Source organism: Pelophylax lessonae (genome assembly GCF_965119305.1).
Source record: "Pelophylax lessonae genome assembly, chromosome: 13".
Classification (NCBI taxonomy): Eukaryota; Metazoa; Chordata; class Amphibia; order Anura; family Ranidae; genus Pelophylax; species Pelophylax lessonae.
In genome coordinates, this window is record NC_138780.1 from 9,795,294 (window position 1) to 9,821,596 (window position 26,303).

The following is a 26,303-nucleotide window of genomic DNA, read 5'->3' on the forward strand; positions in this document are numbered from 1 at the left end:
AATTGTTCTTTTAAATCGATTATTTTCAGTGTACTGGATGGATACTGACGGATATGATCCGAGAGCGAGAGAGCTCTGCCCCTCCCTGCAACCATTCAGCACACTGACAATCAGGAACTGGGTACAAACTCGCAACAGATCCGAGTCAAGAGTACACCGTAAAGCTGGCCGAAATATCGGGCGAACTCATTTTCGAAAAAACGAAAAATCGGCGGAGAGAGCAGACGATCGTGCCATCATGTAATGACCGAATTTCGAACGATAAATCATTCAATGGACATAAATTAATTCAGTTTGTCACATATGCCCGGTACAGAAACACATTAACCTTTCAATCTATTATTTGTTTATCGTTCGGCCGGCAGATTTTCAAAACGGTTCCTTCGATTTTTTGGCTCAGAAAAGTTAAAAACGATTTTCTATTTGTGCCCATTAACTGGAGGAAAAAACGAACAATCGGACCAAATTACAGATTTTCGGACGATCTTTCGGCTAGTGTATGGCCAGCATTACACTGAGTCAAAGAATTATACGAGTCTCCAGAGGAGTTACTGAGTCACAGAATCATACGAGTCTCCAGAGGAGTTACTGAGACACAGAATCATACGAGTCTCCAGAGGAGTTACTGAGTCACAGAATCATATGAGTCTCCAGAGGAGTTACTGAGACACAGAATCATACGAGTCTCCAGAGGAGTTACTGAGTCACAGAATCATATGAGTCTCCAGAGGAGTTACTGAGTCACAGAATCATATGAGTCTCCAGAGGAGTTACTGAGTCACAGAATCATATGAGTCTCCAGAGGAGTTACTGAGTCACAGAATCATATGAGTCTCCAGAGGAGTTACTGAGTCACAGAATCATATGAGTCTCCAGAACAATTACTGAGTCACAGAATCATATGAGTCTCAAGAACAGTTACTGAGTCAAAGAATCATATGAGTCTCCAGAACAGTTACTGAGTCAAAGAATCATAGGAGTCTCCAGAACAATTACTGAGTCAAGCAATCATGAGTCTCTAGAACAGTTACTGAGTCACAGAATCATACGAGTCTCCAGAACAGTTACTAAGTTACAGAATCATGAGTCTCCACAACAGTTACTAAGTTACAGAATCATGAGTCTCTAGAACAGTTACTAAGTTACAGAATCATGAGTCTCTAGAACAGTTACTAAGTTACAGAATCATATGAGTCTCCAGAACAGTTACTAAGTTACATAATCATGAGTCTCAAGAACAGCTACTCAGTCAAAGAATCATACGAGTCTCCAGAACAGCTACTCAGTCAAAGAATCATACGAGTCTCCAGAACAGCTACTGAGTCACAGAATCATGAGTCTCCAGAACAGTTACTGAGTCACAGAATCATATGAGTCTCCAGAACAGTCACTGAGTCAAAGAATCATGAGTCTCCAGAACAATTACTGAGTCAAAGAATCATGAGTCTCCAGAACAGTTACTGAGTCAAAGAATCATGAGTCTCCAGAACAGTTAGTACACTGAAAGAATCAAAGAATCACGAGTCACCAATAAAGCAGTACACTAAATCAATGATCAGGTAGCAGCAGTGATAAGGTACAGACAAGACAGCCTCTTAGTTCACACCATAGAAACGCAGTCCGGATGCATTCCAGGTCCTTTTCATACATGTTTTTGGCGCGTTTTTGATGCAGTCCAGTGCATTTTTCCCCCTCTTTTTTTCTTAACCCTAAATAAGGACGTGTGTGTTCCAGTGTGTTTTTGGTGCGTTCCAGTGCATTTTTTTTATTTTAGATCTTTCTTTAGACAGATCTTTATTACATTCGTTTAACAGCTTCCGGACCGCCCGCCACACATTTACTGTGGCAGGCTGGCCCTCCTGCGCGAACCGACATAGCCCTACGTTGCTCACACACTCGGTGCTAGGAGGACGAGCGCGCGCCGACGGCGGCGCCCTCCCGCCCCCACTAGGCAGCGGGGATGCCAATACACAGGACCGGCGGCCGCGATTGCCGCCGGGGCACCCGCGATCGTTTTATAGCAGAAAGTAAAAAAAAATATATATATATATATATATATATATATATATATATATATATTTTTTTTTTTTTTGATAGAGAATGCGGGCATTTATATATTTTTTTTAAATTATCAGTCTTTTTTTGTTTATAGCGCAAAAAAGAAAAAAAAAACGCACCAAAAGCTCTATTTGTGGGAAAAAAGTACGTCCATTTTATTTGGGTACAGCCTCGCACCACCGCGCAATTGTCAGTTAAAGTAACGCAGTGCCGAATCGCAAAACATCATGGTCATGAAGGGAGGTAAACCTTCCGGAGCTGAAGTGGTTAACACATAGGTGTTTTATTAGCAGTTTTCAAGTGAACCAGTGTGAAAGTGCTTTTAACCACTTGCCGACTGCCCGTCGCAGATATACTGTGGCAGGCTGGCTCGGCTGCGCGAAGCGCCGTACAGGTCTTTTACCCAGTGCTCTGTGTATTATGCAGTCCTGTGCCCAGCACTCTGTCTATTATGCAATCCTGTACCCAGCGCTCGGTGTATTATGCAGTCCTGTACCCAGCGCTCTGTGTATTATGCAGTCCTGTACCCAGCGCTCTGTGTATTATGCAGTCCTGTGCCCAGCGCTCTGTGTATTATGCAGTCCTGTGCCCAGCACTCTGTGTATTATGTAGTCCTGTGCCCAGCGCTCTGTGTATTATGCAGTCCTGTGCCCAGCACTCTGTGTATTATGCAGTCCTGTACCCAGTGCTCTGTCTGTTATGCAGTCCTGTGCTCAGCGCTCTGTGTATTATGTAGTCCTGTGCCCAGCGCTCTGTGTATTATGTAGTCCTATGCCCAGCTCTCTGTGTATTATGTAGTCCTGTGCCCAGCGCGCTGTGTATTATGCAGTCCTGTGCCCAGCGCTCTGTGTATTATGCAGTCCTGTGCCCAGTGCTCTGTGTATTATGTAGTCCTGTGCCCAGCGCTCTGTCTATTATGCAGTCCTGTGCCCAGCGCTCTGTGTATTATGCAGTCCTGTACCCAGCGCTCTGTGTATTATGTAGTCCTGTGGCCAGCGCTCTGTCTATTATGCAGTCCTGTGCTCAGCGCTCTGTGTATTATGTAGTCCTGTGCTCAGCGCTCTGTGTATTATGTAGTCCTATGCCCAGCTCTCTGTGTATTATGTAGTCCTGTGCCCAGTGCTCTGTGTATTATGCAGTCCTGTGCCCAGTGTTCTGTGTATTATGCAGTCCTGTGCCCAGTGCTCTGTGTATTATGTAGTCCTGTGCCCAGCACTCTGTCTATTATGCAGTCCTGTACCCAGCACTCTGTGTATTATGCAGTCCTGTACCCAGCGCTCTGTGTATTATGCAGTCCTGTGCCCAGTGCTCTGTCTATTATGCAGTCCTGTGCCCAGCGCTCTGTGTATTATGCAGTCCTGTGCCCAGCGCTCTGTGTATTATGTAGTCCTGTGCCCATCTCTCTGTGTATTATGCAGTCCTGTACCCAGCGCTCTGTGTATTATGTAGTCCTGTGCCCATCTCTCTGTGTATTATGCAGTCCTGTACCCAGCGCTCTGTGTATTATGCAGCCCTGTACGTAGTGCTCTGTGTATTATGCAGTCCTGTACCCAGCGCTCTGTGTATTATGCAGTCCTGTACCTAGTGCTCTGTGTATTATGCAGACCTGTGCCCAGTGTTCTGTGTATTATGCAGTCCTGTAACCAGCGCTCTGTGTATTATGCATTCCTGTACCCAGATCTCTGTGTATAATGTAGTCCGGTGCCCTGCGCTCTGTGTATTATGCAGTCCTGTGTCCAACACTCTGTGTATTATGCAGTCCTGTACCCAGCGCTCTGTGTATTATGCAGTCCTGTGCCCAGTGCTCTGTGTATTATGCAGTCCTGTGCCCAGTGCTCTGTGTATTATGCAGTCCTGTGCCCAGCGCTCTGTGTATTATGCAGTCCTGTACCCAGCGCTCTGTGTATTATGCAGTCCTGTACCCAGCGCTCTGTGTACTATGCAGTCCTGTGCCCAGTGCTCTGTGTATTATGCAGTCCTGTACCCAGCGCTCTGTATATTATGCAGTCCTGTGCCCTGCGCTCTGTGTATTATGCAGTCCTGTACCCAGTGCTCTGTGTATTATGTAGTCCTGTGCCCAGCGCTCTGTGTATTATGCAGTCCTGTACCCAGCACTCTGTGTATTATGTAGTCCTGTACCCAGCGCTCTGTGTATTATGCAGTCCTGTGCCCAGCGCTCTGTGTATTATGCAGTCCTGTACCCAGTTCTCTGTGTATTATGTAGTCCTGTGCCCATCTCTCTGTGTATTATGCAGTCCTGTACCCAGTGCTCTGTGTATTATGTAGTCATGTGCCCAAGGCTCTGTGCATTATGCAGTCCTGTATCCAGCGCTCTGTGTATTATGTTGTCCTGTGCCCAGCGCTCTGTGTAATGAAAGTGAAGAGTAAGCTATTATATAAAAAAAATAGTCAATTTTAATATATTTAACCATAATTAAAATACATTTAATAGATGACGAATAGTGTACATATCCGTGCTGATAATTTGAAAGCAAACTATACAGTACTCAATCGTATACGAGCCTACTGATAGTGATTCAAACCAGATGTCCCAACATGTTTCAAAATCCTAAGACGATTTCTTCATCAGGGGAAGAGGGAGCACAGAGTTGTCTGTTTTGCACAAGATTGTGTCATTAAAGATCCAACAAGCAGCTCCACCTTCAAAATAGGAGGTCTTGGGGGGGGGGGGGGGGGGCAAGGTCTCCCGATGAGTATAAAATAGATTGGAACGGTGGCTTCACTAAACCAAAGCGCCGCATCACGCCACCCTGGTTGCTCACGAGGATCACCCTAAGGAGAGGAGAGGATCATATCAGCATGACTAGTTATTTCCCCCGTCACCATAAACCTGGATGGTTAGCTGCTTGCCATCCAGTCTAACCATCCAGTCTCATGGTGGTGACATCTGGTTTGAATCACTATCGGTAGGCTCGTATACGATTGAGTACTGTATAGCCTGTTTCAAATTATCAGCACGGATATGTACACTGAGGCTCCTTTCACACGGGCACGGAGTCCGTTTTGCTCAGCGGGGATCGATCCGCCGATCCCCGCTGAGCAGGTGGATGACAGCTCCGTCTCCACTCTGTGTGCAGAGTTGGAGCTGTCAGATCCCCGCTCTCCTCTATGGGAGATCGGATGAGAACGGACCGCCTGTCCATTTTCATCTGATCTTATCCGAACCGATTTTCCAGATGCATGGAAAATAGGGTTTCCATCCGTCCGGATTTCACGGACCGGATCGGATCGGATAGCAGCGGGTGTCAGCCGAGATGTCTTTACTGACATCCACTGCTCCATAGAGATGCATGGAGCATCCGATCCGGTCCACCTGAAAAACTGACAGGCGGATCGTATCGGAATGCCCGTGTTGTTGTCATCTATTATATGCAGGGCCGCTGATGGGGGGGACCACCAGTCCTCCTGTAGAGGGCCCGGTTACGCAGGGGGGCCCCAACAGCACGGGGAATCGGTGAGGTCAGGCGGAGGGGCAATTACAGAAGGAAGCCCTCTGCAGCAGCTGAAAGCCATTTTCTCCCCCTCCTGCCAGCTTTCAGCTTCTGCAGGGAGGGACATAGGGCATCATTCCTGCAATTACTTCTCTAACACCGATCCCCCTCCCTGTTCTGCCTGCTTCTGATTCCCCCCGTGCCCCCATTTCACTGTGCCAATCACCCCCCCCCCCCCCCGCAGCGCTGCAGGATTCCCTGTTCTGTACAAAAATAACAAATTATATTATAAAAAAAATAAAAAAATAATAACCTTTTAAACATTGTAATAAGTCATTTTAAAAAATTGTAAAATAAAATAATTGTAAACATTTTTCCTAAATGTAAAAAAACAATTAAAAAGAGCTAATTCACACAGGTTCTCTGTTATGTTTATGTCCGCTAATAATGGAAATAATTCAAATATTATCCTCTGTCCTGAATATGCCTGTACCTTTGACCCCAGAAACCTGTTTGCTGGGTATATTAGATGAAATAACATGGTCTAGATATCACAAGATAATGCTTAGAGAAACGCTGTTCATGGCAAGGAAAACAATCACAGTTAAGTGGATTCAAGTGAAGCCCCCTGTTGTTAAGAACTGGATAAGAGCGGTAAATCAGATTTTACCATTTGAAAAAGTATTGTATATGCATAGAGGATGCTCAACGAAATATAATAAAATTTGGGATAATTGGAGTCAATCAACATTAACCAATGGTTGAATATAAGGAGATAACTAAGAGGATATAGAGGGATGCACATAGTATGATGATGAAATAAATCTATGAATGCAATGGAGCAAGGGGCTGGGACACACCGGGACAACGGCGATCAATTAAGCTAAATGGATATACCTTGGCATAAAGTGATTATGAATACTAAGTAAACAGATGATTATTTGGATATTGTATAAATTTTTTATTTTATATTGTTTTGTCCATTTGTTGAAAGGACGTTTGGAATGTTCGTTTTTATGCACATATTGAAATAAAAAGAATTAAAAAAAAAAATAATGATTTTCATGTATTTTTACTGAAAATCGTGTCTTGATGTATTTGGGAGGCCCCATCAGGTAGGCTATATGGGGCCCTTTGATTTCTAACAGCAGCCCTGATTATATGTATTTTTAATATGGTCTGAGTGATTGTGTATCTTTTATGTTATTGTCCATAATAAAATTTACTATTTTTTTTATATAATAGCATACTCTTTACTTTCATTACTCCCTAATATATGTGTACGCCTCTTTTATTGATAACGGATTATTTTTCATCAATTTATCATCATTTTTTAAACTTTATTTCCATTACAGATGATTAGAAATGCGATGATTGTGCCATGGGTGTCGGTGTAAACAGATTTCTCCCCTAAATGAACTGAACTGATAAAAAAAATATAAATAAATAAAAATAAAAAATGAGAAGGCGGAAATTACCAGGTAAGCCTCAATAAAAGTCACTTTTTTTTTTTTCAAAACAATTTTACAGAGAAATACAACAAAATAATACTTCACTAATTCTTTATTAAAGAATGCAAATTCAAATGTATTTTGTGATACATATATATATATATATATATATATATATATATATATATATATATAATTTTTTTTTGCCAAAACTTTTAGCTAAAGTGGTTGTAAAGGCTGAATTTTTTTAAAAACCTTTTTTCTGCTTTCAATGCATGAACATAAAAAACCTTCTGGGTGCAGACCCCCCCCCTCCCCCTGTACTTATCAGAGCCCAATCTCGATCCAGCGCTGAAAACGAGAACAGCTGCTTTCCTGGCTCTCTCCTTCCTTATCGGCTCAGTCACAGCCTCGAGATGCCATTGGCTCCTGCTGCTGTTAATCACAGCCAGTGAGGGGTGAGCAGGGGCGTGCATCAATGGGGACACAGAGTGGGGTTTGGGAATGAGCATGCACCAATGCACTCAATGGGTGGGGGAGGAGGAGTCCAGAGCACCAATGAGGGAGGAGGATCAGGGCTGCTCTGTGAAAAAACATTGCACAGAGCAGGTAAGTATAACATGGTTGTTATTTTTACTTCCCTTTTAGTATCACTTAAGTATTTTTTATTTCAGGGGGGAGGGGTGCAGCACCAAACACATTATTTATTTATTTCAGGTACTTATATAGCGCTGTCAATTTACACAGCGCTTTACATATACATTGTACATTCATATCAATCCCTACCCCTCAAGGAGCTTTCAATCTAAGGTCCCTAACTCACATTCATACATACATAGTAGGGACAATTTTATACAGGATCCAATTAACCTACCAGCATGTCTTTGGAGTGTGGGAGGAAACCGGAGTACCCAGAGGAAACCCACACAGGCACAGGGAGAACATGCAAACTCCAGGCAGGTAGTGTCGTGGTTTGGATTCGAACCAGCGACCCTCTTGCTGCAAGGTGAAAGTGCTAACCACTACACCACTGTGCCGCCCACTACACCATTGTGCCGTTCACTACACCATTGTGCCGCCCACTACACCACTGTACCACCCACTACACCACTGTGCTGCCCACTACACCACTGTGCTGCCCACTACACCATTGTGCCGCCCACTAAACCACTGTACCGCCCACTACACCACTGTGCTGCCCACTACACCACTGTGCTGCCCACTACACCATTGTGCCGCCCACTACACCATTGTGCCGCCCACTACACCACTGTGCCGCCCACTACACCACTGTACCGCCCACTACACCACTGTACCGCCCACTACACCACTGTGCCGCCCACTACACCATTGTGCACCCACTACACCACTGTGCCACCCGTATATGTAATGACATGTATCCTATTTACCTGTAAAAATCCACCCTGTATCCTGCATAGCCAGGGCCGCTGATAAGGCAGTACAGACAGCCCTCCTGTACTGGGCCCGGACCCTATCAGTTCAATAGGGGGGCCCAGGAACCTGCTAAGTAGGAGGACTAGCTGTACTGTCCCATTGCATACACTGAGTCTCTTCTGTCTCCCACTGCAGCGCTGCCTACTTCGCTTTTTCTTCCTCCTTCTGGCAGCATTGTAAGGGGATTGGTTCTAGCACATGCGCCCCTTCCATCTGCGGCCCGGGCCCACCTGTGTGCCCCTTTCCCCCGCAGCACTGCCAGCTTCAATTCTCTCCTACTAGCAGCAGCTGCGGGCACAGAGTGGGATGTCATTTACTGGCCCCTTCCTTTTCTGAGTGAACACAGTGAGCGATCGGAACCGATCACTCCTGTATCCATTTATTACTGAAGCATAGTAAACTGTGTTTCCTTTGCTCCAGTTTGTGAATGAACAGGAAGCCATTAAGGGCTTCCTATTCTTTCATCTGTGCAGCTGAGGCTATAGAGAAAGGAACTGAAAAAACTTTGTCCTCAGTCACTTTTAGGTGGGGGGAGGGTATGTCAGGTAGGCCGCCCTGTTCATAGCCACCAGATATCATACAATGCTGTGGGATCTGCTAGCCTGAAAAGTTGCACTGCTCACCAAATCCCCATTGGCCTTCTCCACCATTCACAAAACAGGTATTACTACACTCCCACAATGCATTGTGTTCAGCAAATGGTTGGTGTATATCCTGACATTCAACTGCTCCACCTCCATTCACAAAATGCGATGCAGGAGAAACTGCAGAAAAGAGAAAGCAGCAGCCTGCAGGTAATGGGATACACGTCATTACATATAAATAATTGGTTTGGAGTTTTATCCCCCCCCCCCCCCCCCCGGCAAATAATAAGATTCTACTTTAAAATGAATGTCCTTTTATTCATTTTTTCTCTCAATATGTTTTATTTGTTTTATAGAGAGGTACAAATACAGTTTACAAATGAATGCCCAAAAGCTGAGCAACCAGTCTATCAACAAAAAATGACCATAGCAAGAATGGTACAAACAGCAAGGTGGCACGACCAAAGATTGGTCAATATAGCAAAACAGTGAAGCAGATGGCGGCCATAAGGCTTGTACTATTGATAGAAAGGAAGGGTAGGGGGATGGTGCTGCCTAGTGGGGAAATTTGTAAGGTGCTAATAAGGTGCTGATATGCTCAATGAAATATAATGCACTATAGAAGAGGAAAAAAGGGGGATGGCATTGCAAGAAAGTGATATAAAGTGCTAAAGCAAATATGATGCTCGGTAAATAAAGTGTAGAAGAAAACACTGTCTGTGGGTCAAGTATATGACATAAAAAAAAAAGATCAAACTAGCATTTGGTGTCACAAAATTCTGATGTGCATATATAAGGTGATGTGTGCAAATGTACCCACTAGGTGATGTGACTAGTGGAGAAAGTGTAAAAAATAAAATATAAAATATATACTATGGATATAAATTACACCTTCAATACCTCCAAGTCAAAGTGAAGCTAACTCTGAACAAGCACCACTCAACAGCTGCAGGCATAGTTAGGGAGTGCTGTAATAGATCTCTATAGGGGCTTTTGAGATGCGTAAAGACGTAATAAAAGTAGTGTTGCCACCTTTTATTCAAGCCAAACCCGAACACTTTAGCTGCACAGGGGGAACTCTGTGGACTCTGGTGTAAAGGGGAACTCTGATGTTAGGGGGTTTCTGCTCACCAAAGCCTCCACATACATCGGAGTTCCCAATATTCCCCTCATAAATAAGGGTTCCCAAAGCCCCCCTTACATCAGAGTCCACAGAGTACCCCTTACATCTGAGTCCCCCTCATCTTAGTATACTTACTCACATGGAGGCAGGAGAGAGAAGGGAGGGAGGGGTTAGACTTCAGTCATAGACATTTTATAGTGAACTCTTTCATCTGAGGATGGAGGCTCAGGCATTGGCACCTTTTATCTACCATGTATCTCGACCGGCTTCTGGGCTACAAATTTCCTGCCCCTTACATCTGAGTCCCCCTTATCTTAGTATACTGACTCACGTGGAGGCAAGAGAGAGAAGGGAGGGAGGGGTGAGACTTCAGTCATGGACAGTTTATAATGAGCTCACTCATCCGAAGATGGAGGCTCAGGGATTGGCACCTTTCATCTACCATGTGTCTGCCGGCTTCTGGGCTTTAAATTTCCTGCCCACACACCTATTTTCTGAGGCACACCACATTGGGGTTTGGAGTGTGAGACACAGAGGGGTAGGGGCAGGAGGAAGAGGAGCAGATTGAGCCCTCTCTCCTCTCCCATCTGTAAGGGGGGAACTGTGCTGGCTCTGGGCAGTGCGAGAGAGAGTGTCACAGATACTCGGCTTAGACAACTGCAGCCAGCCCGGACGGATTGTAACCCCGCTGATTAGGTTGTACTTGGTTACTTGGGAAGCCACCATAGATGTGCTCAACCTATTGCATCAAGGTAAGCGCCACAAAGCTCAAACACACATGCTAGTATGTGTGTGTTTATATATATAATATATATATACTGTATATACATACACACACACACAATTCAAAATAAATGTTAACAAACATTTTAAAATGTATTAATACATGGAGAGCCTTATTAGGGCAGTGAATGGTGTCAATAGAATAGTGGATGCAGTCAACAGAAGTGGACGGTGTCAGTAGGGTAGAGTTTGGTTTCAGGAGTTTTTTTATTATTTTTTTTACAATTTTCTTTTTTTATTATTTTTTTTACAATTTTCTTTTTATTATTTTTTACAATATTATTTTTTTATGTTTTTTTTTTTTTTACTATTTTTTTTAGGAGCCCCATGCTTTGGTGAAATATTAGGGATCTAAACAGACCCCTGTGTCATGGACTTGCAATAGTGTTTGGCAGCTTACCTGTTCCTTCATGTCTGTATTAGAGGCCAGACTTCACTTCTGGTTCCTTTTTATCATCTCTCCTTCCTGTTCCTGCCCTACCCCAGGTCATCACAGGAAGTCTATATTAACCAGTGCACTGCAGGTCTGCTTTGCTGTTCAACAGTGCTTGTTAGTTGTTTCCTGTCTGCCGTGTGCTTGATCTACCTTTCTGTGTACCGACTTTGGCTTGTCTCTGACTATTGCTGTTTGCCTGTTACCCTGACCTTTGGCCTGTCCCTTGGTTACCCTCGTCTGCCTGTTACCCCGACCTCGGCTTATCAATCACCATTCCGTGTGTCCTGAGTGGCTGCTTCCCTTCTCTCCCTACAGAGCGTGACCCAGGGGACCCCAGGGGCCGCGACCTGGGCCCAGCTGCAGCCAAGTCCATCCTCACCACTAGAGGCTCTGGTGAACACCTGCTGGGTCTTAGACTCCGTGCCCTGGGGAATCTTGGGCTCACATTCCGGTCCATCTGCAGCAGACTGCTATCGGGTTCGCTACCTTGCGCTGCACCCCTGCCTCCTACAGGGTGCAGTTGTCACCTGGCCACAGGTGACCTGACACCCTGATGTCTCACTTTTGAAACAGAAAAAAGGAATGAGGATGGAGATTCCCTGGTCTCTTTCTCTGCAGCCCCAGGTGCACTGGACAGTGAATGAAAGGGAAGCGCTCGGATGCTTCCTGTTCATTCACAAACTGAAGCATAATAAAAACAGTTTACTATGCTTCAGCAATGAATGGACACAGGAAGCAATCAGTATCAATCACTCACTGTGTTCACTCAGAAAAGGAAGGGACCAGGAAAATTACATATTTGCTGGCCCCTCGCAGCTCTGCATCCTAAAAAAATTATAAGTATGGGAGCCTCAGTCCAGTCTGAATAATGTGTCCAGGTTTCAGGTGGTCTGAAACCTGAACACATGATTTAACCCCCTCCCATCCGCACTACAGCCTATATACGGCTGCAGCGCGGACTTGAATTTTCGGGAGGCCGTTTTTAAACGGCCTCCAGTGACACGCCCCCCGCGCGCTCCCGCGAGCGCGCATCGGGGAGAATCTGTGTCGGCCGTGTCCCTGGGACACGGCCGATCACAGATCGTGGTGAATGGCCAATCACAGCGGCCATTCACCATGTGATCAAGCCGTCCAATGAGAGATGATCTCATATGTAAACATATGAGATCATCTCTCATCGCCGGCGCTCCTTCCTCACACAGACACTGCAGTGTGAGGAAGGAGGGGGAGCCGACAGCCGCTGGGGACACACAGCAATGTAATCAGGGCACTGATCACCAGTGCCCTGATTACTGAAGGTAAAAAAACCACACACATTGCCCCCCCCATCAGTGCCCACAGTGCCCGCCATCAGTGCCCCCATCAATGCCCACAATCAGTGCCCATAGTGCTGCCAGTCAGTGCCCATCAGTGCCTGCTCATCTAGGCACTGATGAGCACTGACTGGCAGCACTATGGGCACTGAGTGTGGGCACTGATGGTGCTGCCCATCAGTGCTCATCAGTGCCGCCCATCAGTGCTCATCAGTGCCACCCGTCAGTGTCCATCAGTGCCATCCGCCAGTGCCCATCAGTGCCGCCTATCAGTGCCCATCAGTGCCGCCCATCAGTGCTGCCTCTCAGTGCCCAGCAGTGCCACCTCTCAGTGCCCAGCAGTGCCGCCTATCAGTGCCGCCTATCAGTGCCGCCTATCAATGCCGCCTATCAGTGCTCATCAGTGCGGCATATTAGTACCTCCTCATCAGTGCCCATAAGTGCCACCTCATCAGTGCCCATAAGTGCCACCTCATCAGTGCCCATCAGTGCAGCCTATCAGTGCCCATCAGTGAAGCCTCATCAGCGCACATCAGTGAGGGAGAAAAATTTATTTTCAAAATTTACTCGCAGAAAATAAGGAAAACTTTTTTTTTTTTTCAAAATTTTCTGTCTTTTTTCTTTTTTTTTGTAAAAAATAAAAAACCCAGAGATGATTAAATACCACCAAAAGAAAGCTCTATTTGTGTGAAAAAAATTATAAAAATTTCATATGGGTACAGTGTAGCATGACCGCGCAATTGTCAGTCAAAGTGTGACAGCACTGAAAGCTGAAAATTGGCCTGGATGGGAAGGGTGTTTAAGTGCACAGTAGGCAAGTGGTTAATACTAGTACTGTCCGGATATATTCTGGACAGGTGGCATTTTTAGATTAAAGTGACATAGGGTATAAACTTTGAAGCACAGCAAAGCAGCGCAAATTCACCAGAATGTACGGGATTGTAAGCTAACCATTTTTTTGGGGGGAGGTGCCTCGCTTGGCGTTCAGAGTGCTTTAAAAATGCAGCTTTACTGCCATATTTTGAAGCATGTGTAAACAATTCCTAAAAGCCACAATCCTGTGAATGTATTTTCTATTTTTCTGTTAGAGGATATTGAGAGATTCCACCATCAGCTGTCTGAGTATGATGATCCATCACTGAGGAGGATATACGAGTATTACATAGATGATCTGATCCACATCCTGGAGAACATGGACACTGGGGCCCTCCTGAAGGAACTAAAATCTCGGAACGTCTTAAGCACAGATGTAAGACAAAAATATTTTAAAATGAACATGTTTGTTTGCTGCTGAAGTTATGTACAGATCTTGACCCAAAAGTCAAAGTTGGTCCTGCCTCCTGAGCTTGCTAGGTTAAAATCTTACATATAGCTTCACCTGCCTATAGCTTTGGAATCCCTCATAAGTCCCCGTTCACACTAAGGCGACCTGTGAGGCATCGCCGTAGGTCACCTTCCATAGGGAAGCTGCGGACCCGTTCTAATAGGAGCGACACAAGTCGCTCCGACTTAGAAAAAGGGTCCGGAGCTTCTTTGGGGCGACCCGGAGGCGACCGCCATAGACTTCAATGTTATGAAGTCCGTGGCGGCCGCTCCGAGGTGGTGGCGCGCTGCTCGCACCGCGACCTCGGAGGTCGCCCCCCCAAGTCGGATCGCCCCTATGTAAACGGGGCCTAAATGTCTTCATGTCTTTGTTTTAGTAACCATTTGAAACAATGTAATAATAGTACGAAATTGATACACAAGATGTTTGTATCTATCTTTCTCAACATTTTCAATAGTATATACCAAAAATAGGTAACCTTTTGAGCATAGTGTGCTGAAAAACATTTTCAAAGAAATTGAAAGTTCTGGCTACATAAAAAAAAGGTAAACTTTCCACACTCAATCATGACAACGAAACTTTATAAACTAAATGCTGTATGTACAGGACATGATTAACAGTAAGAAATGAATGTTGAGCTTTGTGCCTTTACACATCAAATCACCCCAATTCCTGCACTAAAGTCTTCAGATCACTTTAATTCCTGCACCTTCACACCTCAGATCACCCCAATTCCTACACCTTCACAACTCAGCTCAGTCCAAATTCCTGCCTGGGGTCATCACAGCAGGGCTCAGCAGGGCATAGGGCTAGGGTCAGCACTGGAGAGGACTGGGGTCAGCAAGGGAGTAGATGCATGTCAGTAGGGCAGAGGAAGAGGCATCAGCAGGGCAGATGACTGGGGTCATCAGGGCAGATGACTGGGGTCAGCAGGGTCAGCAGGGCAGATGACTAGGGTCAGCATGGGAGAGAACTGGGGTCAGCATGGGAGAGGACTGGGGTCAGGAAGAAGGAGGACTGGGGTCAGCAAGGGAGAGGACTGAGGTCAGCAGTAGAGGGGAGCATGAGCAGGGCAGAGGTGGGGCGTCAGAAGGGTAGAGGGGTGGTGTCAGCGGGGCGGGGGCGTCAGCTGGGTAGAGGGGGGAGCGTCAGAAGGATGGGAGGGGCATCAGCAGGGCAGAAGAGGGAGGCATTAGTAGGGAATGGGATGGGGGCATCAGCAGGGCAGAGAGGGAGCATCAGCCGGGCAGAGGATGGTGTCACTGCTGACAATCATTGGTGTCAGTGGGGGAAATAGTGCCCTATCATTGGTGTCAGTGGGGGAATAGTGCCCCATTATTGGTATCAGTGGGAGGAATAGTGTCCCATCATTGGTGTCAGTGAGAGGAACAGTGCCCCATTATTGGTATCAGTGGGAGAAATAGTGCCCCGTCATTGGTGTCAGTGGGGGGAATAGTGTCCCATCGTTGGTGTCACTGGGAGGAATAGTGTACCATTATTGGTATCAGTGGGAGGAATAGTGTCCCATCATTGGTATCAGTGGGAGGAATAGTGTCCCTTCATTGGTTTCAGTAGGAGGAACAGTGTCCCATCGTTGGTGTCAGTGGGGGGAATAGTGTCCTATCATTGGTGTCAGTGGGAGAAATAGTACCCCATCATTGGTATCAGTGTGAGGAATAGTGTCCCATTATTGGTGTCAGTAGGAGGAATATTGCCCCATCATTGGTGTCAGTGAGGGGAATAGTGTCCCATCGTTGGTGTCAGTGGGGGGAATAGTGTCCCATCATTGGTATCAGTGAGAGGAATAGTGTCCCATCATTGGTATCAGTGGAAGGAATTGTGCCCCATCAATGGTTTCAGTGGGAGAAATAGTGTCCCATCATTGGTATCAGTGGGAGGAATAGTGCCCCATCATTGGTATCAGTGGGAGGAATAGTGTCCCATCATTGGTATCAGTGGGAGGAATAGTGCCCCATCATTGGTATCAGTGGGAGGAATAGTGCCCCATCATTGGTATCAGTGGGAGGAATAGTGTCCCATCATTGGTGTCAGTGGGAGGAATAGTGCCCCATCATTGGTGTCAGTGGGAGGAATAGTGCCCCATCATTGGTATCAGTGGGAGGAATAGTGCCTCAATGCTGGTGTGAGTGGGAAGAATAGTGCAACATTTTTGGTAGTTTTTATTTTATGTCCCCAGTGTGGCACAAATACCATAAAAAAAATTGAAAGGGGTTCTAACCCTCCCTTACTCTATCCAGAATGAAAAATGGGTTATCTTTGTATTGGATCTCAGGAAAAAACTGTAACCCTGCAGTGCAGACATCCAAAGGTGTACATACTTGCCGCAGCCTTCCAAAAACTTTTCGTCACAGGCAAAATGCTGGGCTGTTCTGACAGAGGGTTGGCACTTCCCAATCCCATTCGACTAAAGCTGGCCATTATTATGTTGAACCAATAGGAAGAGGTGAAGGCGTGGCTTAAAGAAAAGCACTTTCTGGAAATGTTGCAGTTTTGCCGATCAGTTCACCGAGGGATTCACCCAAGACAGGAACTTTTTTGTGCAGCTACAGGTAGGTGTCTGCACTTTATATGTGCAGAATTCCCCCCTCCACCCCCTCTCTTCTTAACAGAGGATTGCAAGTACAACCATGCCAAACTCTTACAAGAAGTTATGGCTGGCCTTGTAAAATGTAATTCATTAAGAATTGTCTTTATATCATTAAGTTTTATCTTTTGATTGACTCTTTTAAAAAAAAATTAACTATATTTGTGTTTCAGACTTACGTGGCAAGGGAAAAACATATGAGCAGGACTGCCTTCTCTCACACCTTATTACAAGATATTCAGGATGGGGGAAGAGAAGCTGTGATTGGACTCTTGGAATGTCTCTATGCAATACAGAAGGATCATCCTCATCCTAATTTATTGGCGGTTCTGGAGGAAATCAGCAAAACAGGTAATAGAAATTTGTGTACAATAACAATTGTAACAGTGCGGGGACACTGTGGTGACATGTTGGGTGGAGAGAGGAATCTCATTGTACAGCAGGGGACATGGACATCTAACACACAGGAATGTCGGATGCTGAAGATTCTGCTGGAGGTGTAGCTATCCAAGAGCCACAATTTAAAAAGTCGGCAACCGGGTGTGCAAAGCACGTCAAAATCTTCTTTATGCCATAGGGATACAAAGGATCCAATGCATAAACAAATGCTGATCCTTTTCCTGCCTTTATGGGCCTTATCCAATACGCAAAAAAAATTCTGACGTGTTTCTGCCCCTTATGGGCCTTACTCTTAGGCAAATCAAGAGCGTGAAGCTCCATGGACAGAAGGACAGGTAAGTATTTGTCATTTTTGTGGGTGTCATTTACATTTAATGTTTTTTTTTAGTTTTGTATACTATTTATCAAAGCACATTTGATGATTTGTCTACCTAGGTAATGTCAATTTAAAGTTCACCATTTGTCAATCGTTTTTTTTTTTTTTTTTTAATCCACTACATGTATCAAAAGTATCTTGTTTTATTATATGCAGACTGTTAAGACATCTTTCAAATTCATCAATATATGGGTCTGCCTCCAATGGATGAGATCAGTATATACTTTATATTTATAAATATATGTATTTTTTCTTTATTTTTCTATAGGCGAGGGTCTGGTGAACCAGATTCTTCTGGATGAACTTGGACACTCACTGACTCCGGAGTGGAGAGGTAATTTATTTAAAAAATATCACCAATTTTCTCCAAAGTGTAGACAGAGCTGGTGTTTTGTTTTCCCTAAATTCAGACTTAGCTTTTAAAGTGGTTGTAAATTGTAAAGTGGTGTTGAATTCTATGCATGAAGGTAAAAAACCTGTGTGCTGCTCCACCCACATGAGATGAGACCCATGGGATGAGACTGCAGCAGGAGCCATTGGCTCCCACTGCTGTTAATCACAGCCAATGAGGAAAAAGCGGGGGTGGGGGGGGGGGTGTCGGTGCGCGGTCGAGCTGCGGCTCTTTGTGTCTACTCTATGAAAAAAAAATCTGTTTGTTTTTGTATGTTTTGTTAAGACAAAAAATGTCCAACAGGAACCTTAACAGAAAAGTTTAAAAATAAATTTACAAAACTAATTTGGAAATTGCTTTATTCTCTCATCTCGCCATCGTTCTCCTGATCTTCTACTCCTCATATGTACAGCACATTATTACACCTTATTAGAACTTCTCCAATATGTCCAGACAATGCCCCATCAGTATACTCTTCTGTATTGGTGAGCTGCATGTTCATGTAGCCATCCACAGAGACCAGGTATCCCTTGTATTCCCTACCCCACTTCAGTTTCACAATTACTGGCTTACCAGTAAGGCCATTAAGGAATGGTTTTGGATTTAGTGGCAAACTCATTCTGCCACTGAAGATGCCACTGATCTAGAAACCAGTGAAAGGAAGAAAACATTTCCCCACAGAATTCTCTAAGAAGACACAGTCGGAGACAGCAGGAAAGGGCTAGAGGTACTCTTGATGAAAGCAAGAATTGGCCTTTCTATAAAAAATTTAAATTATATGCACCTGTAAAGCAGGTGCGGAAAAAATTGGTTCTTGGGTGTTAATTGTGCCCGTGAAACCTATACCGAAAATTACTTTAGGATAAAATCAACTCCCACAAAGCTAGGCAGCCTAGACAGTCTTGCAGCAATTCCAGATCCCAAAAACATTTAATCAGTGACATCGGCATCAGGGGCTTGATAGCTGCTACTAATCCAGGACTGTTCATTTTGACAAATGTCAGCCGGTCAACGGAGTCTGTGGGAAGACACACTCTTGTTGTAAAGACCTATGACACCCTTTGCTATATCATCATCTCTGTCAGTTGAGGCTGCTGAGAGGTGATGAGGTATAGTGGGGGTAGGCATGAAAAGTGAGAAGTGAGGAGGAGAAGAATTGTGTCCCTTTTGTGTGGCTTTTAGGTTCTCTTGTCAATGGGCTAAGTGGCGAGAGCTTAAATGCCTGTGCAAGCATCCGGAACCCAAATGGCTGGTGTTTTTGCCACGCTTGATCTGCTTGTGGCAAGGATTGAAAATTGCAACAGTGCAATCAGCTGCACCAACTTGGCAATACGCTGCAGGTGGGGGAACATGACTGTCAATTTGTTGTTTACCAGTGTTTACCAGTGTTCTCCCCTCTCTGTAGGCTCATGTTTCTACCTTCCCCAACCTCAGATCCAACATCAGAATCAAGTAATTGCTGTGCGTCATCAAGGAGCAAGTGGCTGATGCTGTGTTCAAATAACTCAGATGACTCCTCCATGCATGATGCTGGGGCTATGGCAGAAGCAGCTGTGGACAAGAAGGCAGAATAAGCCGCTCTGGCAGCTGTGGTGGACTGCACACTAGTCTCAGCTTGGGTGACTGAGGATGGTTTATTAAGCCAGTCCACCTCCTCCTCCTGCATGCTGCGGCGGGATAGCACAGGCAACATCACTAAACAGAGGAAATGATGCCCTGCCTGGGGACGGACCATGTCCACCTTTGCCTGTGGACATAGATGGAGCTTAGTAGCATGGGAACATCTGCCTCTCCTTGTTAGCCTGCCAAACATGATGGGGGAGGCTTATTACCCAAATTTAATAGATACTGTGAAATGTGTAATTGGATACACTTTATTCAATGAAAAGTGGTGTTTGGTGCACTTTAAATTGAGAACTGCTGCTGTCAGAACAGTAAAAACGATAAAAAAATAATTAAAAAAGGGGCAACAACAGGGTGGCAGTCAGAAAAACTGAGCCTGACAAATAAAAAAAAAGGGGGGTAGGCAATGGACAAAAACACCCCACAAAAAAACAAACATCTCACTGAGCGCCCTGCTAATTTGGGTGTTCGCAAAATGGTTGAACAGGCGATGTTCGAGCTGAACTTTTGCTCGGCTCAAACTGTTTGCCCAACTCTACTCCTTCCCAATCCTACATCCTTTTCCCCTTATAAGCTGCTAAGTCCATGTGGAGAATAAAACTTATAGGCACCCTTTTGTGGTGATTTTAATTGCTGATAACTCAATTTCTGGTGGAAAGTTCCTGTTAGCTCTCCTGCAGTGCACTAATATACAGTCTGAGACCCATTACCTTGAGAGTGCCAGTATCATCCTGAAATTCCATTATTTTGAGTCATCATAAGATTCTGGAACCTTATTGCAAGAGACATTGGTACCCTGGTTGTGCTCATTGAGGATATATTAAACAGAATCTATTATACTTGACTACTATGTGCAATTGCATTGCACAGAGCGTCTCAGACATCATCTTTTTCACCCCCCTTTTCTCTATGCTCCTCCTCTTCTCAGTGTGCCACCATAGGAAGCAGCTTTAATTGACACACACACCACAACTTGGCCCTGCCCCAGTCCCCAGGATTTGATTGACAAAATTGACAATGGCTTCCACTGCTGCTGAGTCTCCTTTTAATAAGAGACAGGGGAGAAGAGCTGCTGCAGATGGGCACAGCGCTGGATCGATATAGGACTCAAGTAAGTATATAGGGGCTTGAGGGGGCAATACAAACAGTGGAACATTTTAAACCCTAAAGCAGGGAAAGCGGTAAAAAATGCTCAGGCTTTAGAATCACTTTAAAGCAAAGTTCCAGTCTGGGGAAAGAAAATGAAAAGTCAGCAGCTACAAATACTGGGACTGCTCATCAGGGACACACACACAGGTCCCGAAAGGCAGTGGAGGGAAGGAGGAGGGGCCAAACATGACGTAGATTGCCGTGCAGCGATCTTACCAGGAATTGATATCAAGTGTCGGTCCAAAATAGGCACCTGCTCCTCCTTCCCCCAGAAGGTGCCAAATGTGGCAGTGGAGAGTGCGAACTTCCCCTTTTGGGTGTGTAGGCCTGTATACTACTCTCACCAATGAGTTAAAATTATGTGTGTTTGCAGTACATTCCCAAAGATCAATGCTCAGAATACGGCACAAAGTTTTCCGTAGACTAAATATTACATTGTTAATTTCTACTGTAACCTGAGTCCTAACGTTTTTCCATTATATTCCCAGATATTCAGGAAAAGCACAAACAACATCTAATGAAGAAGACTGAGATTCTAGTGGAACATAGACCCCCAGGAGCTACACTGGAACCACAAAAATTCCTTATCAATGAGCGTTATGTGAAGCTGATTGTAGTCTCCACTGATCAGTTCAGGGAGCGTCCCCAAAATGAGCTAATACAGACTGGGGTAAAACATGAGGAATGCTTAAAGGAAACACAGTCTAGGCTGGAACACATTTCCCCCAACAGGCTGTTCCGATGGAACCACCAGTCACATTGTGTACCACATGCAGTAATGGTGAGCGGAGTGCCAGGAATAGGGAAGACCACACTGATGCAGAAGTTTGTCTATGACTGGGTGACCGGAAAACACTACCAGAAATTTGCTTTTGTCTTCTTCTTCACATTCCGGGACCTTAATAGACTGGGAGAGGTCAGCTTGGAGGAGATGATTCTTCATCAATATCCTTATCTGGAGGGTCAGATTGGAGATATTTTACAAGATCCAGAGAGACTTCTCTTTATATTTGATAGTTTAGATGAAAGTATTCACCAAACAGATTTCAGTTCAAGCAAACTGTCCAATCCAAACCAGAGAACACATATTGGTGAGATTGTGGTCAGTTTGGTGAGGCAGAGTCTTCTTAAGGGTTGCTCTGTACTGATAACCAGCCGTCCAACCAGACTGGCATCAGTTTACACCGGTGTTTTCCAGAGAATAGCTGAGATCATGGGATTTCTCCATGGAGACAGACTGATCTTCTTTAATAATTTCTTTGGAAATGAGGAATTGTCAGAGAAGGCTTTTCATTATGTGCAGGAGAATGACACGCTGTACACTTTCTGTTATATCCCATCATACTGCTGGATCATCTGTACAGTGTTATCAATGTGCTTCAGATCCCAACCAACAATCACTGATCAGCTGATGACATCATTACCCAAAACAGTGACACAACTCTTTGTGACTTTTGTCTCCAACATTCTGGCCAATCACAACCAGAATAAAGATGGTGGTCACATTGCCCGGGAACTGCTGACATCTATTGGGCGGATGGCAGAACATGGAGTCCTGAATCACATGATTGTATTTGATGAGCGTCATCTGGAGTCATTCAGTGTGAGAAATGATAATCATCTCTTTTCATCTTTCATGATGGAATCTGGTCAGCCTCCGGATGTGGATTACACCTTCTTACATCTCACTCTTCAGGAGTTTTTTGCTGCTTTATTTCATTTTATTAACTATAATGCTGACAGATTACAGGAAACACTTTATAAGGCTGAATCTTACAAAGATGGCCATGCTGAAATATTCCTCCGTTTCCTCTGCGGTCTCTCAGACTCTTCTACTAGATCCATGTTAAAGTCTCATGTGGGAGAATTGTCTACTCAGGCTGCCAGACATGTCATCACCTGGATCCAAAAGAAAACTGTAGAAAAGCTGAAAGCTGAACAACCCACAGAAGACAAGACAGATCTTCTTAATGTATTCTACTATCTCTGTGAGAGTCGGAATAAGGCTCTGGTGTCACAATGTATTGGATCAAACATCATTGACCTTTCTGGTGTCCCCCTTAGCCCTCTGGATTGCTTGTTGCTGTCTTTTATCCTTCAATCTTGCAAGGGGACAGAAGAAGTAAATCTAAGTTCATGTAATATTCAGAGTGAAGGATTGAGGAAGTTTATACCGGCTCTACGCAACATCCAGAGTTTGAGGTAAAACGTAACTATGAATCATATTTCTGTGTTAAATTGCAATGGTAAGCTATTTTTCCAGAGAAATTAACAATTACTGTATATTTGTTATTTGTTTTATATTATATATGGATTTTTGAAAAAATGTTTTTATGTGAGCACATTTATAATTTCCCAAAACGATCAGATGAGTAGAGGCAGCAGAATCTGATGTATGGGATATATGTGTTGTGATACACATAGCAGTGATAGCATTGACCAAGGGTCTGTTGGGTCTCTGCTCTGACTTTATCAGGCTACAAGCATAGGCGTCAACAAGGGGGGGGGGGGCAAGTGCCCCCCCCTGGAAATGTCCTGGCCTGCTCTAAAGGGGGATCTATGGGGGACCCTGGAACTGGCCTGCTCTAAAGGGGGATCTATGGGGACCCTGCTCTAAAGGGGATCTATGGGGGACCCTGGCCTGACCTGCTCTAAAGGGTGATCTATGGGAACCTGGCCTACTCTAAAGGGGATCTATGGGGATCTTGGCCTGCTTTAAAGGGGGTCATATTGGCTAAATATACTGTATATATATATATATTCTTTGCAGGGAGAGCCTGGAGTACCTGGTGGTACCGGAAAACCTGGTATCATGGGGAATATAGGTGAAAAGGTAAGACTAAAGAGGGATCTTTAGGGATCCTGGCCTGCTCTAATGAGGGATCTATGGGGGACCCTTGTCTAGCCTGCTCTAAAGGGGGATCTACGGGGACCCTGCTCCAAAGAGGATCTATGGGGGACCCTGGCCTGGCCTGCTCTAAAGGGGGATCTATGGGAACCTGGCCTACTCTAAAGGGGATCTATGGGGATCTTGTCCTGCTCTAAAGGGGGTCATATTGGCTAAATATACTGCATATTTATTCTTTGCCGGGAGACCATGGAGTACCTGGTATTGCAGGAAAACCTGGTAGCATGAGGAATATAGGTGAAAAGGTAGGACTAAAGAGGGATCTATAGGGATCCTGGCCTGCTCTTAGGAGGGATCTATGGGGGACCCTGGCCTGCTCTAAAGGGGGATCTATGGGGGCGAAAAGGGGCAGATCATGGGTGACCTTAAAATTATGCCCCCCCCCCCCCCTGAAAAAAGTTCTGCGGACGCCCATGGCTACAAGAGCTCAGTACGGCCTGTACTTTATGCGTCTTCCTAGCAGGAAACTCTCCATCCATTTTTCCAGGAGATCACTGGAAGGGAGGGAAAGGTGGTACAAAAGGTGATTATTGTGAGGGATTAGCTGATGGAGAAGGTAAAAGTTCAGTTTTTACTTGATGTAGGATAGGCTTTTCTAAAGAGATAGTTTTCATTTAATTGAAATGCTTGTTTTTGTTATAAACACAGTAAATATAGACAAAACATGACTGGGATTTATGACCTATAAAATATTGACGACAGGGCGGGACATTCCTCCTTCTGAGTTTTTATAGCAGAAACGAAGAACAATGTTTTTTTTTTTTTTCAAATTTTTTAGCAAAAAATAAAAAACTCAGTGGTGATGTTTTTTGTTTCTCCTGTAATCAGTTGATTTGTGTGCGACTGCTTTGGGCTTCTCTAGGTTCTACAGGCTGCGGGTTTGATTGCTTTCCACTGATTTCTGGAGATTTCCAGAATCTAGTGGGTGGGAGTGTCAAACAAGCAGACTGAATATGTATGCAGCTCCAGCCAATTCCTGGGAAGGTGTGCCTAGATGGTGATTGGAGGATGCATAAAAAGTTTGGAGAGGGCCATCTTTGTTCTTGTTGATGTTTTTGAAGTATCCCACAGCTCCCTGAACCCCACCCAAGATACCTTTCAATGAACTATATAAAAAAAAAGGCAACATCTGGACTGTTTATTGTGCCAGAAGCATGACAGTTGCTGTTGCCTGCCTGTTGCTGCACTAGTGGGAAAAGAACCTGGGACACACAACACGTGGTCCCTGCAAGGGTAGTGCTACATGATTCATGCTCCATACACAAAGAGATTATAGCACAATACGAGTCATGTCGGTGGTATTCTGTGGTCATTCTATGTATGGAGATTTCACCATCTCTACACATGGAGGACAATATCTTCTCCACTACTACATTTTTTTAACCACTTAAGCCCCGGAGGATTTGGCTGCTAAACGACCAGGGGGTATTTTGCGATTCGGCACTGCGTGACTTTAACGGACAATTGCGCGGTCGTGCGACGCTGTACCTAAACAAATTTGATGTCCTTTTTTTTCCCACAAACAGAGCTTTCTTTTGGTGGTATTTGATCACCTGTGTGATTTTTACTTTTTGCGCTATAAACAAAAAAAGAGCGTAAATTTTTAAAAATAACAATATTTTTCACATTTTTTTATATGAAATTCCCCAAAAAAAATGTAAAAATCAAAATTTTTTAACATTTTCGGCCAATTTGTTTTATGCTACATATGTTTGGTAAAAAAAATCGCAAAAAGCGTATTTTTATTGGTTTGCGCAAAAGTTATCGCGTTTACTAACAAAGGGAAAGATTTTTGTCATTTTTGTTGTTTTTTTTTTTAACGCGTAATGGCGGCGATCTGTGATTTTTTTTGCGGTACTGTGACATTGGGGCGGACAGATCGGACCCTTGACTGACATTTTTGACACTTTTGGGGTTACCAGTGACATTTCTACAGTAATCAGTGCTATAAATATGCACTGTTACTGTAAAAATACACTGGTAGCGAAGGGGTTAACTTTATTTGAGAGGGAGGGGCTGTGTGTGTCCCTAGGGGCGTGATTCTTACTGTGATTGGCTGTGACTTGAGGTGTAAGGACACTGATCAACGGTTCTACATAGTAGAACCGTATGATTGGTGTCTTTACACAGGGAGAACTGACAGGCAGCTTGTTTACACAAGCCGCCTGACTTTCTCCCTCTCCCCCGACGATCGCCGAGTGACCGGCGGACATCGGATCTGCCGGTCACACGCGCGGGGGGGGGGGGGGTCCGTGACTGCGCGGCAGCGCGCCTCCGGCGGCGCGCGCTCGCTCCCCAGACCCTCCCAGGCTAGTGACGTTAATTAACGTCACTCTGCCTGTGAGGGGCTGACTGCCGCAGTAAATATACTGTGAGCAGTCGGCAAGCGGTTAAATAAAGTTTTATTTCCTGGAGTTTTATAAAGTGATCTAATATAAATGATTCCAATAAAGAGAATTGAGTTCCATGTATGTAGAGAATAGTTACATTCATTCCTGGGGAGAAATTCATTTTCTTCTGGTAACATTCTTCTCTTCTTCTACAGATTGTATGATAATCACTTGACAGACAGTTCCTGCCCCCACCTGGCATCTGGAATAAGAAATAACCAGACACTGAGGACACTGGACCTGTCTGGGAACAATCTTGAGGGTCCTAATTTCAGGGATCTGATGGAAGCTCTGACAACAAGCCGGATAGAGAAATTACGGTGAGTATGGCCTTATTCACCCACATTCGCACAGATGTCACATTGGGAGCAGTGGCTGCATCCAAATCGAGAGCTTTGGGATTGCCTGCATGGGGGTGCAACCTGACCCGGTATACGTAGCCCTCACATGTGGCATGGATTCATGTGAACTAGAGCTATAGCA

At 44.7% G+C, this 26,303-nt stretch overlaps 3 protein-coding genes across 3 annotated transcripts in view; 2 read left to right on the forward strand and 1 right to left on the reverse strand.

The window, feature by feature from the left end:
* LOC309543141 (uncharacterized protein) overlaps positions 1-26,303 on the forward strand; it is a gene marked incomplete at its 3' end in the record, with an annotated part of 1,180,881 nt that overhangs the window by 971,270 nt on the left and 183,308 nt on the right. The window contains exon 26 of the mRNA XM_082242522.1: positions 25,976-26,140. Within this exon, the coding sequence (XP_082098648.1) occupies positions 25,976-26,140 (165 nt within the window). The remainder of the gene's footprint in view (positions 1-25,975; positions 26,141-26,303) is intronic.
* Positions 13,749-26,303, forward strand: part of LOC309543153 (NACHT, LRR and PYD domains-containing protein 12-like) — a gene marked incomplete at its 3' end in the record, with an annotated part of 49,130 nt that continues 36,575 nt past the window's right edge. Inside the window, exons 1-3 of the mRNA XM_082242538.1 lie at positions 13,749-13,904; positions 16,758-16,935; positions 17,628-17,693. Coding sequence (XP_082098664.1) covers positions 13,848-13,904; positions 16,758-16,935; positions 17,628-17,693 — 301 coding nt within the window. The 5' untranslated portion in view covers positions 13,749-13,847. The remainder of the gene's footprint in view (positions 13,905-16,757; positions 16,936-17,627; positions 17,694-26,303) is intronic.
* LOC309543163 (small nuclear ribonucleoprotein F-like) lies at positions 18,149-18,376 on the reverse strand. Its single transcript, XM_082242551.1, has one exon. The coding sequence runs from the start codon at positions 18,367-18,369 to the stop codon at positions 18,151-18,153; it is 219 nt and encodes a 72-aa protein (XP_082098677.1). The 5' UTR covers positions 18,370-18,376; the 3' UTR covers positions 18,149-18,150.

Bases quoted from the DNA above. Each gene is read 5' to 3' on its own strand.
- LOC309543163 (XM_082242551.1), bottom strand. From the start codon at position 18,369: ATGAGTTTGCCACTAAATCCAAAACCATTCCTTAATGGCCTTACTGGT.